The sequence below is a fragment of the Panthera onca genome, chromosome F2, assembly GCF_046562875.1.
Source record: "Panthera onca isolate mPanOnc1 chromosome F2, mPanOnc1 haplotype 2, whole genome shotgun sequence".
Lineage (NCBI taxonomy): Eukaryota > Metazoa > Chordata > Mammalia > Carnivora > Felidae > Panthera > Panthera onca.
In genome coordinates, this window is record NC_138356.1 from 37,081,546 (window position 1) to 37,094,966 (window position 13,421).

At 39.2% G+C, this 13,421-nt stretch overlaps 1 protein-coding gene across 5 annotated transcripts in view; it reads right to left on the reverse strand.

Moving 5' to 3' along the window:
* Positions 1 to 7,167: 7,167 nt before the first annotated feature.
* LOC144615080 (uncharacterized) overlaps positions 7,168 to 13,421 on the reverse strand; it is a 213,269-nt gene continuing 207,015 nt past the window's right edge. For 4 of the 5 annotated variants that reach the window (XM_078441630.2, XM_081792293.1, XM_081792292.1 and 1 more), the window contains one exon: positions 8,039 to 11,064. In XM_078441630.2, coding sequence (XP_078297756.1) covers positions 10,871 to 11,064 — 194 coding nt within the window. In that variant the 3' untranslated portion in view covers positions 8,039 to 10,870. Of the gene's footprint in view, positions 7,864 to 8,038; positions 11,065 to 13,421 lie in introns of those variants that run through there. The other variant, XM_078441631.2, reaches the window with a different exon arrangement.

Genomic DNA, 13,421 nt, shown 5'->3' on the forward strand with positions numbered 1-13,421 from the left:
CATGTGCAGGAAGAAAATGCAGAAGGAAACTGACCAAGACCACCTTAATTTCCCCTCAGCTTAGGCAGGTTCCTTCCTGATTTGAAGACTTCCCCTCACTTAGATCATTTACTTTAGAAAATTTGAAATTATGAATTCTTACTCTGCCATTCTGAGATATAAACAATTTCCTCCAAGCCTCTTGCCAGTTTCACATCCCAGGAATGTATTTGTCAAGAACCTGGAAACCATCCTTTTGAAACATAATCATCAAGTAAGGCAGTACCCTTTTATCCCAGTCTCTGAGGGGAGATAGAGCCAAATTTCCACTAAGCACCTAACAGCAGATACAGGTGGTCTGGTCACATTGACCAACCTCCCCCTCATATCCTGGAATACTTTTCTACCAGCTCACCCCAGCACTTAAAGGTGCTCCCATCTTTTGTGTCAGCACAATGGAGTTCAATCTCTCTCTCCCATTGCAACAGGTATGCCAGTCTCCTAATGGGGTCAAAACTTGGAATCCCCTGGAGAGGTTTTTAAACCACAGACTGCTGGGTCCTACCTTTGGTTTCTGAATCAGTAGGTCTAGCAGGGGCCAAGAATTTGCCTTTTTAAACTTGTTCCCAGATGCCACTGATGCTGCTATTTTGAAAACCAGATTTTGAGAAACGATTACCTAATTTTCATAACGCCACTGTGTTTATACAGTGGATCCTATTGTGTGTCAGATGAAATGTATTTTATAAATTATTGTAATGAGAAGGTACCATGGCTGCTTCCATGTTATTACCGCATGGCCAGGCAGACATTGGCAATCTTGGTGTTGCATTTCCAAAAATATCCGTGATCTTGGATTATTTTCTATTATGCTCTATATTAGTTTCTTAGGGCTGACAACCTAAAATACCATGAACTAAGTGGCTTAAAACAACAGATTTTTTTTCTCTCACATTTCTGAAGGCCAGGAGTACAAAATCAAGTTATTGGCAAATTTGATTCCTTCTGGAGACTGTGAGGGTGAATCCGTTTCATGTGTCTCTCTTAGTTTCTTGTGGCTTCCAGAAATATTTAGGGTTCCCTGGTTTGCAGATCAAACATCGCTCAAATTTCTGATAGCCTCTGCCATCATGTAGATGTTCTCTCTGTGTATTAACTAATCAAATCTGCAAAGACTTTGTTTCCAAGTTCTGAAGCTCTGGGTGGACGTGAATTTGAGGGGACACTATGCAATTCAGTATATGCTCTCACCTGGAGTTTCTTAACTGCTTTGTCGTCCATGATGGCAAGTGACAAAATATGGTCTCTGGTTTTTTTTAGCCTTCAGAATGGCTGGGAGCAGTGCAGGGCAGACGGAGTCCACATCCTCGGGCACTATATCAAACCTCAACTGAGTATTCTGTGTGCCATACAAACATGGTCATTTTCTATGTATGCCACGATAGGAAAAAGATTGGAAAGCGCTATAGCCAACTGAGCTAAATAAATACAAAGAAATGAAGGTAATAATGTTATACTCCTCTTTCACCACAATCAAATCAAATTATGCCAAGTCCTCCTAGGAAGTAAGAAATCCTGTAGGAAAGAATATTAGTCCTCTTGTACTCCCTTCGTGGAGAAAATTAAATGGTCCTACTCCAAAATGGTCTCATTGGAGTTTTATACTCCTTAACAGCTTTGAGGCTCCATTATGTTATATTTCAATAATTGGCAATCTTGCAGGAAACATTTTTTAAACTACTACTATGTGTCCGACTAAGGATGCAAAGATACTATATCAGCTGAAGGAGCTTAAAAATTCAGTGGGAGATGCAATTCAAAAGAGATAATTACAAAACAGTCTGTTAAATTCAGATACTGAGATCTACGAAAGGAGCTGCGCCTTATAAAATGTGTCCACACAGATCTCATTTATTTCCCCAATGCCCTGTGAGATACGCAGAGGAATTATTAAGCCCGCCTTAGAGATGAGGAAATTGAGACTCAGAGAGGTTAGGGAATCTATCCAGGGTCATATAGCTAAAGCAGGAACCCAGGTTTTAGCTCCTCCTCCATTGCTGTTCCACTAACACCACTTTATCCATCTCGCACAGAGGATTTAGGAAACCACAGCAGGGTTCTTTCCTTCTCTGTACAGACAGGGAGGGGAGGAGGGTAACCTCACCAGTGCAGAGAATCTTGCGCGCTGTTACCAAGGCTAAGCTTAAAAGCCATAAATTTATGACAGACATAAATATATAAAGAGCTAAGTTTCTAAGAACAGTAACTTGACCTAGCAAGAATATAGTCCTCTTTTGCAGACGACTGACTCGAAAGTCATCCGAAGAAACCCTGTCTTATTACTGAGTACTCTCCATGGTCTTTTATTCGTCAGGTTCAGAAACAAAATGTTACCACTTCAGGAGTCCGCAGACAAGCCTTTTTGGAGCACCAGAGCCCCAGTCAAGATCGTAGTCCCAAGGTCCTCTGAGGGCAAGTGGTGAAGCCAGGCCACACAGGACTAAAGAAAAGACAGGGTCAACCACAGCACTGCAACACTTTCAGTCTCATTTCTCCTCAAAACTGGCTGCAGTTGTGTCAAATTCCCAGATAGTTCGCACACTTTCCATCCTCACACTCATGCAGAAACAAAAGCAAAAACAGAAACGCTTCTTTTAAATACGTTCCCTATGCAAGCAGAGCTCCTTCCCCACTAGTCCACAACCCCAAACAACTCTGCATTCAAAGTTTCCAAGGAGCAAATGAAGATTTCCCCGAGAGCTATAACTGCTAGACCTACAAAAGAGGTGTGTGTGTGTGTGTGCGTGTGTGTGTGTGTGTGCGTGCGCGCGTGTGTGTGTGTGTGTGTGTGTGTATGTCTGCCTTCCTAAACTCAAACCAGACATGGGAGATGAAGAAAACATAAGGGAGATGTTCTCACTGCTATTAATAACATTTTCACTCTTTAATGTCAATAATGTATGATTTGATGCTTATATAAAAAATTCAAAAAACAGATACCTCAGGAATAAATCCAGAGCGTCGCTGTTCTGCATGCCCACAATCCCAAGTTCTCTCCCTGTCCAGTGGCCAGGCTTTGTGTTCAGCCTTTTGTTCAATTCCTATTGTATACATTTGCATACATATGTGTGTACTTATACATATGTATCTTTGGGGTTTTCTTTTTCATGAATAAATCATCTTTACAAGTTGCTCTGCAACTTGTGGTTTTCAATTTAACAATGTCTCCACAATTTTACTTGTGTCAGGGCATAGGGAGCAATCTCATTCTTTTGTAAAGACGGCTTGTTATTCCAGAGTATAAATGACTCATAATGTGTTTACTCACCGTGTTTACCCTGCAGTGCCACTGCAAAGTTTTTCCATGAAAATCCCACCATCTCTGGTGGACATCATTCCCGTTCTCTGCCTCGTGACTGGCCTTTAAATATATTACACACCAGTGCTTGATATTTGGAAAGCATCCCAGTAAAACAAGATGGAAGTTTATATTTCTTATTTTCAGTTTTGTATAGAGCTACAAATTTATAGACTTGAAGTCTGTGACACCTGAAAAATCAGCCAATAGAAAATCCATATGTTTTAATACAATTGATTCCTATTTTCCATTAGAGTTGCATATATAGAGAAAAACCAATATAATGATCTCTTCTTGAAACAGCACTCATAAATTACCATTGATGGAAAGAGTTTTATTGCTAAAAAGATTACAGAGTATGTAATTTTAAACATTATAAACAATGCATTCTCCCTAGTGTTTAAGTTTTCACATTTTATAAAGTTCTTAAGCACTCCCTCAGAGCCAAAACAGTCTGATCGGGTATTTCTTTGAGAAATTGTTTCAGGATTATTTTTGTTTTCAAGCATCTGTCTTCAGAGGGAAATGGCCCTCCAGCCCCAGGAAACAGTCACCTCTTGAAATTACTATGCAAAATTCACTAAATAGGGATAAATTAATGATTCACAACCAAAACCCTAGATCACTCTCTTTCCAGTCCACAGTTTACTTCTAAAATCTCATCCAGGGGCACCTCAGTAGCTCATTTGGTTAAGCGTCTGACTTCAACTCAGGGAGTTGGAGCCTTGGGTTGTCAGGCTCTGGGCCCACAGCTCAGAGCCTGGAGCCTGCTTTGGATTCTGTGTCTCCCTCTCTCTGCCCCTCCCCTGCTTGTGCTCTGGCGCGCTCTCTCTCTCTCTCTCTCTCTCTCTCTCAAAAATAAACATTACCAATTTTTTTAAATAATAAGAAAATAAATATCATCTAAACCAAAGAAAGGTAGTCCTCTTGCATTGAAGAAATCTTCAAAATTGTATCAGAAAAACAGGCTTTTTGAGATGAGAGAGAGGATTGGTTGAGGATGTACTGCTTAACACTTAGGAAACAGAAACAATAGACCACAGGATCAGATGAACTGATCTGTCACTGGCCAGGAATAAATGGCCTTATCGCTCCACAGGGAATGAAAAAGTCACTGGAGATGGATCTTGTTTCACTGGCCCTACTCTAACTTTGCTAAGGATGATGCTGAAATAATAAATCTATACTTAAACTTTTGTTTCAGTCATATTAATGAGAATCTTAATACTCCTCTGTTGTCATATTTCCAAGAAAGGCATGATCAAAACTGAAAAAAAAAAATGAATGTATACTATCTCCCTCCCTTCTTTCTTTCTTTTTAAATTTTTTTTAAATTTTTATTTCTATTTTTGAGAGAGAGAGAGGCAGAGTGTGAGCAGAGGAGGGGCGGAGAAAGACAGACAGAATCTTAAGCAGGCTCCAGGCTCTGAGCTATCAGCACAGAACCTGACGCAGGGCTCGAACCCAGGAACCATAAGATTATGACCTAAGCCAGAGTCGGATGCTTAACCGACTGAGCCGCCCAGACACCCCTCCCCCTCTTCTTTCATTCCTTCCTCCCTTCCTCTCTCCATCCCTCCTTCCCTTCCCTTCTTTTCTTCCATCCTTCTATCCCTTCTGCCAGCCTTTCTTTTTCTCACCCTTGTTGGGCAGGGTTTCTCAACCTCAACACTACTGACATTTGAGGCCAGATCACGCTCTCCTGTGGGGTAATACCCTGTGCATCACAGGAAGTTTAGCAGCCACCCTGACCTCTACCCACTAGGCTCCAGCAGTACCCCCTCAGGTTGGACAACAGACATGTCTCCACATATGGTCAAATATACCAGGCAAAATCATCCCCTTTGGAAATCACTGTTGTAGTGTTTGTTAATTATGACATTTACTGCTGCAAATTCTTAACCCAACCTACTCTATCCACACACGTTGTCAGCCTAGGAACTGATGTTACTCCCCCCCATGCCAGGTAGTGTCACCTCACGCACTATTCTCAACATCCTGCTCACCCCAGGAACAGCAACATAACAGAACTATTACAGTAAAAGTAATTATCAGCTTCTGTTCTAAGTGCTTTAACATGTTTTAACATAATCCCTGTGTGATTCAGTTTCCTCACCTGTAAAAAGGAAATAGTAATAGTAATTACCTGCACGATCCTGTAAGAACCAAACAAATTAATGTATGGAAAGCATTTAGTTGGGTCTGGCATTTAGTAAATGCTGCCTTAAGCATTAACGATCCTTACCTTTATTGTTATTGTTACCATCTTGCCAATTCAGTCTCACTACTGCCCTGGCAAATGGGGGAACTGGGATGTAAACACGAATCTACTAAACCCCCAAGCCTGGGCTCCTAAGCATTGACGCTGCCTTAAAAAGAGAAGCACTAAAAATAACGTACGAAGAGGTATATTTGTAATTTGTAATTTTCTAGGATCAAGATTTTAGGAGGTAAAGAAAAACAAGAGAAAGTAATTTTATGTTTTACTTTAACCCAGTGTATCAAAAGTATCATAATTTCAACATGCAGTCAATATAAAACATCAATGAAATAATTTACATATGTATTTTTGGTACCAAGTCCTCAAAATCTGGTGCTTACAGCTCATCTCAGTCTGAACTAGACACCTTGCAAGTGCTCAACAGCCGTATGTGGCAGGACTGTTGTATTGGACGTACAGGGTCAGACTCAGGACAGATCAAGGAAACTATACATGTGAAGAGCCCCCTCCGCATCATGTGCCAGTCATGTGGTTGAATGTCTTGACATCCTCACTCAATGGGATCCTCTTTAGTGAAGTGCCTATAGCTCGCTAGTCATTGTATAGCACACACAATTGGAAGCGCTTGATGCTTATTGAACAGAACCATGGATGCAAAAATGAATAAATGCATGAATTTAGGACAGAATGACATAACATAAAAACCAAATAGCAGGCTGCATATATATTTTTTTTAACCTTAGAAAGCAGGCAAGTTGGGAAATTCAAAACCTCTATTGTAAGATTCATTTGGCTGCTGAGAGAAAAGTGTCAGAACTATAACAGATGCATCACTCAAGTCTCCTGCTGTCAATCTGATAAAATCCTGAATTTTTTCACATTAAAAATGCACATTAAATTTTTTTATGTATTCACATCCCGCCTGTAGAATTACATGATTGTATAAAATTCATTTTAAACTCTCTTGAGGATAGAATGTAAGTAAAATCTCTTCAAAAAATTTTACAGAAATACCACACAAGAATGGACGGTTGATAGGAATGCCAAAGTCTGAATTGTGGCTAAATAACAAAAGTAGGAACCTCAGGTAACATGCTTTTCAAAAGTGAGTAAATATTCTCAGTCATTTGAGCTATTTTGTTGAACACGATTCCTTATTCACTTTTTTCTTAAAATATGGAGCCCAAGCCAGGCATAATATTCCAGATCATTGAACAAGCACAGGATACAACGGAATTATTAACTCTTTTAATACATTTTGCAATTATAAATCTGTTCATCATACTAAATTTTAAAACCTCTGCTAACTCACTTCTATGGGTCATTTTCTTTTTTTTTTTTTCCAATATATGAAGTTTATTGTCAAATTGGTTTCCATACAACATCCAGTGCTCATCCCAAAAGGTGCCCTCCTCAATACCCATCACCCACCCTCCCCTCCCTCCCACCCCCCATCAACCCTCAGTTTGTTCTCAGTTTTTAAGAGTCTCTTATGCTTTGGTTCTCTGCCACTCTAACCTCTTTTTTTTTTTTCCTTCCCTTCCCCCATGGTCTTCTGTTAAGTTTCTCAGGATCCACATAACAGTGAAACCATATGGTATCTGTCTTTCTCTCTATGGCTTATTTCACTTAGCATCACACTCTCCAGTTCCATCCACGTTGCTACAAAGGGCCATATTTCGTTCTTTCTCATTGCCATGTAGTACTCCACTGTGTATATAAACCACAATTTCTTTATCCATTCATCAGTTGATGGACATTTAGGCTCTTTCCATCATTTGGCTATTGTTGAGAGTGCTGCTATAAACACTGGGGTACAAGTGTATGGGTCATTTTCATATACAGGCCCACAAATCAAACATTGCCCAACCTCTGCATAAACATATGTAAATGGAAATGCATACTACATAGATACATAGATGTAACACTAAATTTTAACAGTGTCACATGAGCTCCTATAACATGTAATCTTCTTCGATTTCAGTCATAGTTCCAGATTTTTAGGTCAAAAATCATTTTACTCTGATGTCTACCACATTAACTAACTTTTCTAGCTTTCTGGCAATCACAGATATGATCAGCACACCCATATCTTCATTCAAATATTTATGAAAATATTAAACAAGGCAAAATTGAGGAGGAAGTGCTGTGGGGTGGCACTAGGTGCAATAGTTCTCACATTTTGTGTGCAAAAGAATCACCCTGGGGAGCTTCTTTAAAATGCAGACATCTGGGCCTCTCCTTCAGTAATTCTGATTCAGTGGGTCTGGAGTAGGGCCTAGGAATATAAATTTTTAAAAAGCACCTGTGGAAATAAAGGAAGAACACCAAATGAGAGCAAGCAAAGGCTATTTATTCCGAGCTTGCTCTAGCAAGGGAGTTAGTCCCATCTCTTGCATGTGGCAGACAGGCAGCGAAGCAGAAAGCCTTTATTGGGGGGGGGGGGGGGGCAGGGATAGGAACGAAGGCTTCAGGTGCTATGGGCTGAATTTTTGTGTCTCCCTCCCAAATTCAAATGTTGAAATCCCGACTCCCAGTGTCATGATACTAGGAGGTAGGTCCTTTGGGACGTAATTAGATCATGAGGATGGAGTGCTTATAAAAGAGACCCCAAAAGCTTTCTCACCCCTTCTGCCATGTGAAAACAGCAAGAAGGCTGCCTATGAACGGGCTCTCACCAGACACCAAGCTGTCAGAACCTTGATCCCAGCCTCCAAGATTGTGAGAAATAAATGCTTATTGCTTAAACCACCCTTTGTTATAGCAGCCCCAACACCTGAGAAATCAGATATGACCAGATTGAAGGCTATCGGCATGGGAAAGCTGCAGGCAGGCAAAGGAGAAGGGGGACATTCCATGTGACTTGTTAGAAGAACGTATTTGGCTTTCTCCCACTAACCCTAAATTGGAAACAGGGGTAAAAATGAGGACACTTACGGTTATTAATCAAGTCCTGACACCTTGGGGCCAATTGTTATAGGGGTTATTTTTTGGCTTCCTGGGCTGTTAGATACAGATAATAATCTGACTTCCTGCACTAGTTACTCTTCCCAGTAGGTTGGCTTATTAAACTGGTTGCTACAATTTATAGGTCAGAGTTCTATTCTTATATATAGTGTGATCATTGTCTCTGATGCTCCAAGAAATTCTGATGCAGGAGGTTCTCACACACGGCATGCCAGATGTTTAAAGAGCTTATCTTTATCTCCCTGTTTGACTCTGGTTAAACCAGGCTCTCCACCAGTTGACAGTTCCCCAACTGGCCCCAGTCCATACGGATATTAAGATAAAATGACCAGTTGGAATAATAACCACTTCTTTGTGTAGCCCTTCACAATTTACTATTTTTTACATTCTTCTTCACATTTAGTCTTCATATCACCTTCATTTATAAGGGGCATGATTTTATATTTCAAACTAGTGGAGCATGCGTTCCCAAATATTGCTAGCAACAATGAGAAATGGCCCAGTCACTTTGGTTGGCTTCCAGTTGGGAAAACTGTTTCAAAGTTTCTTATGAAGTTAATATTCATCGACCATATGACCTAGCAATGCTACTACTGGATATATACCCTACTACAATGAAAACTTATACTCATGCAAAAATCTGTATGTGAATATTTACAATAGCTTTATTCATTAACGCCCAAAACCAGAAACAACTCACATGTCTTTTAAAATGGGTGACTGGATAAATAAACTGTGTCACACCCAAGCAATGGAATACTACTCAGCATCGAAAAGAAATAAGCTATCGATTCAAGAAACAACATGGAAGAACCTTAAATGCATTTGCAAAATGAAAGGCTACATAGGGTCTGTTTCCATTTATATGACATTCTAGAAAAGGCAGAACTGTAAAGATGGAAAACATCAATGGCTTCTAGTGGCTTAGGAAGTATGAGGGAAAAGTAAATTACAAACGGGAAGCACAAGGAAATTTTGAAGACGGTAGAACTGCCCTTTAGGGAACAGTCATAGTGGATACATGACTCCATACATTGGTCAACCTTCATGGAACTGTATTGCACAAAGAGTAAATTTTACTCTTTGTCAACTTTAAAAACTCAGCCAAGATATTAGAGGAATCTAAAATAGAATGCAGCCTGTGACAAAAGAATTTAATTGTATGAATAATATAAGTACACAGAAGGGAGTGGGTAAGAAAGGAGCTGACCTAAGTTTGCAAAACAGTGACTTGACTAAACACTATAAAGTTAAAGATAAAAGAACTATATACAAACACAGGACTCTAGGTGGTAAATTTGTTTCTCACTGGGGTATGAGTTAGTAGTTCTGACACCACTATATATATATATATATATATATATATATATATATATATATATATATGTGTGTGTGTGTGTGTGTGTGTGTGTGTGTGTGTGTGCATGCAATGAGTCAAACAAATATGCAAATAAATTACAAATAATGGAAAAAAATGCCTGGAGGCCTTACTCTTGAAAAAAAAAGGCAAGGTTTATAACATAAATAAAATATAAAATTGTTTGGGTCCAGGACATGGTAAAAAAAATGTTTGTAGCATGAAATTTGAGTCCTAGAGAATAACACATTAATACAAGGGAACTGGGCATTTCTAAACATGATACAGAAAATACAGCCTGTATTTCTTTCTGCTTTTGGTTTAGAGCTTATCTATAGCAAGAGTGGTCAATGATAAGATAAAAAATATAATAAACCGTTACAAGTATTTCAAAATAGTAGCAATAAGTAAAATCATCAATCAAAAAAATTGAAGGCTTTAAACCACCATGTAACATGATCCTATTACTACCTGTTATTGAAGTCAGCATAGTGATTACAAGAGATAACAAAATATATAAGTGCCAGATGATCAATGGTGATGGCTTTCCAAAGATTGTGCTTTGTGAAATGAAAATAAAAAACTGCTAACCTATGATCAGAATCAGTTTGCTTCTATGTTTTTCAATGGTATTGGAGTATATCAAATGAAGAATGCTGTATGGTAGGATCATTTTAAACCTATCATAGGTGAGGAAGACCACTTCCCTCATTTAACCTCAAGTTTCAGAGATGGGATCTGCTTTCCACGACATTTATTTACGATGTACACTCTCTGGGGTACTGAGCACATTCACTGAATTTTGTGAGCCATCTAGTCCATTTTGAGTCACTGTGACGCTCATTCAATGACAAGATTGAAGCATGTTTTGCCATTCCATGAGAATTTTGCTGTGTAAATACTATGGTCTTCATCAGAAAGGCAAAGAGTTCAGTAAGTAAAGCAGAAAACCTTAAGCGCAACTACCTTGAAATCGGAATTTTGAGTATCAGTCTTGCCACTTCCTTGTTGTAGACAAAGCTCTTACTCCGGGCCTGTTTCTTTGGCTGCCAGATCCTGATATTGATCCCGTCCCTGTTCTTTCCACAGGCCTGTCAGGAGGTCCAAATGAGATTGTGCAAGCATCAGTGCTTTGTAACCTCATTACATTCATACATAGGAGAGTTGCCATGATGACCATAACTATTAACAAGAAAATTCTTGACATGAATGAAAATTGAAGAAAAACTCTTTTTAATGACAGAAACATTACATAATGAGTGATTTTTACATTGATCAAATGATGTCATTCTGAAAATCACCAATATGACCATTAAAATGTTCTTCCAATTATAGAATGTTCAATGATAAAGAAAAATACAAGAAAATTATAATGTAGTAACTCAAACAATTTATGAGTATCAAAAATTATGGGGGCGCCTGGGTGGCTCAGTCAGTTAAGAGTCCAACTCTTGATATAGATAGGCTCAGGTCATGATCATAGGGTCGTGGGTTCAAGTCCCACGTTGAGCTCTGTGCAGAGTGTTGAGCCTGCTTAAGATTCTCTCTTTCCCTCTCTCTCTTCCCCTTCCCCCCTCAAAAAAATTATGGTTTCTTTATTTTGGAAATGGAAGTCATGATACTCCCCTTCTTTCCTTGCTTGACTTAACTAAGAAATAAATAAAGCATGCAAATTCATTCACACAAAGACATTGGAAATTTTCCTCCCGGGTGTACCTCTGTGATAAAAGGTTGTGAAAGCTGAATATAAAAGGAAAGAGTTATTGATGGTAGAATCCTGTCATCAGGGAAAGATTGACCTCTTTTCAATCACAGGAGATGGCAATTATCTGTTCTTACATAAAGCTAGATCTACTTTTGTCAAGTTAATGAAAGTAAATAAAACAAGGATTCTTTTGTTAATCCTGGAGATCAGATGATATAAAGAGAAAACCCTAGAAAGAAGATCAAGAGGCCTATTTCTAATCTCAGTTCTCCCCTGTTACTAGCTACACTGAACTTCAGATTTTTTCACCAATGTAGTAACATTACCCCACCTACTCCAAAGGGCGAGTGCAGAGAGAGACAGAAAATAAGAAAAAAAAAATGTCAAATGAAACAAATGTGAGAGTGCTAAACAGTGGAGGTTATCAAGAGTGAGATTACAGTTTTCCATTTGGGAACTAATCGTACCACTCAGTAAACTCAGTGCTTAAAGTAAGAGTCTGCCCATAATCGAAAGATCAAAGTCTTAAAGACTAAATTCTTGGGAGTGGTGACGAATTTAACTTCTATCATTTCTTAAAAACATCAGTTCCTTTTTCGCAGGAGCACTGTGTCCCACCAGAGAGGCCGTTGTCCTTACCCAGGGTCCACCTCTGCTCCTTAGTCTCAGCCTGACTGAGAAGAAGTGGAAATAAATTTGTGGAACTTTCTCTGTCAGCACCCTCTCAAGAAGTTGAATGTTACGTCCATTGCCCTGGGACACTGTGGCAACTACCTGTACACTTTTCCATAGGTCCACTGCTGAAACAGGACTTAGAGACTTTATAGAGCCATGATCACTCTCAGCCTCAGTTTCCTCACCTGAAAAACGATATTATGCTAGATTATATCTTTGGTCCCTTTCTGCCCTAAAATTTCATGCTCATGTTCCGAATTGACAAGAAAGGAACCATGCTTACTTGGCTCCCAGTGGGAAACACTCCTTTCCCTGCAGAACACGGAGCCACTGTGCAAAGAGGCTTCTGAGTCTCCCAGGAGTGGACCCAGGATTTACGGGGCCTGAAAGTCATACATCTGGGGTGGGGGATTCTGCAAGCAGAAGAACACAATATTTTGAATATAAAATTAAATAAAGAAGACCTGTTTATTTACAATGAGAAAAGGAATTACAACAAAATTATAAATTTTAAAATGCTGACAAATAAACCGCAAAATCAAGACAGCATGTTTTTCTTAATTAACTGCTGATATACCTCATAGGACTTTTTCCTAGTTTTTCAGCTGTGTGCTCTTTCCTTCTTTGTATGATAGTGGTATTTACAATTCTTACATAAAGAGAATAAAATGATAATTTTGTTTTTCCTCTATCGTGGGCAATCCAAAGTTGTTTTTTATTATCGATGCTTAAGATGCATCAAACATGTGACTGCACACACACGTGTACTGTTTACACTACTGCTACCAGTGTGTGCCCTGCAAATGCAAGGCTCCTGAGAACTTCTGTATGTCTCATTACTGTGAATGCTACAACATTTCTGTTGTGGTGAGGCACTGATAAGAACCAAATTCTCCACTTACAGCTTTGCCCACTGATGAATAAGTATTTCTGGAAGCTATTCTTGAATTAGCATAGCTAGCAATAACTTCACTATACATGAAAGTGGCTCCAAATCACATAAATACATAGCACCGACCCAAATTAAGTGTATCCTTAATTCAACTTTCATTAATGAGTTCCAATGCCTATGGTCATTCCAACACCATGTGACAGGAGGAGTCATTTGTAGGGAAAGTAGCATTGGGGAGATGCAGAGGACCTCACAAATTATACCTGG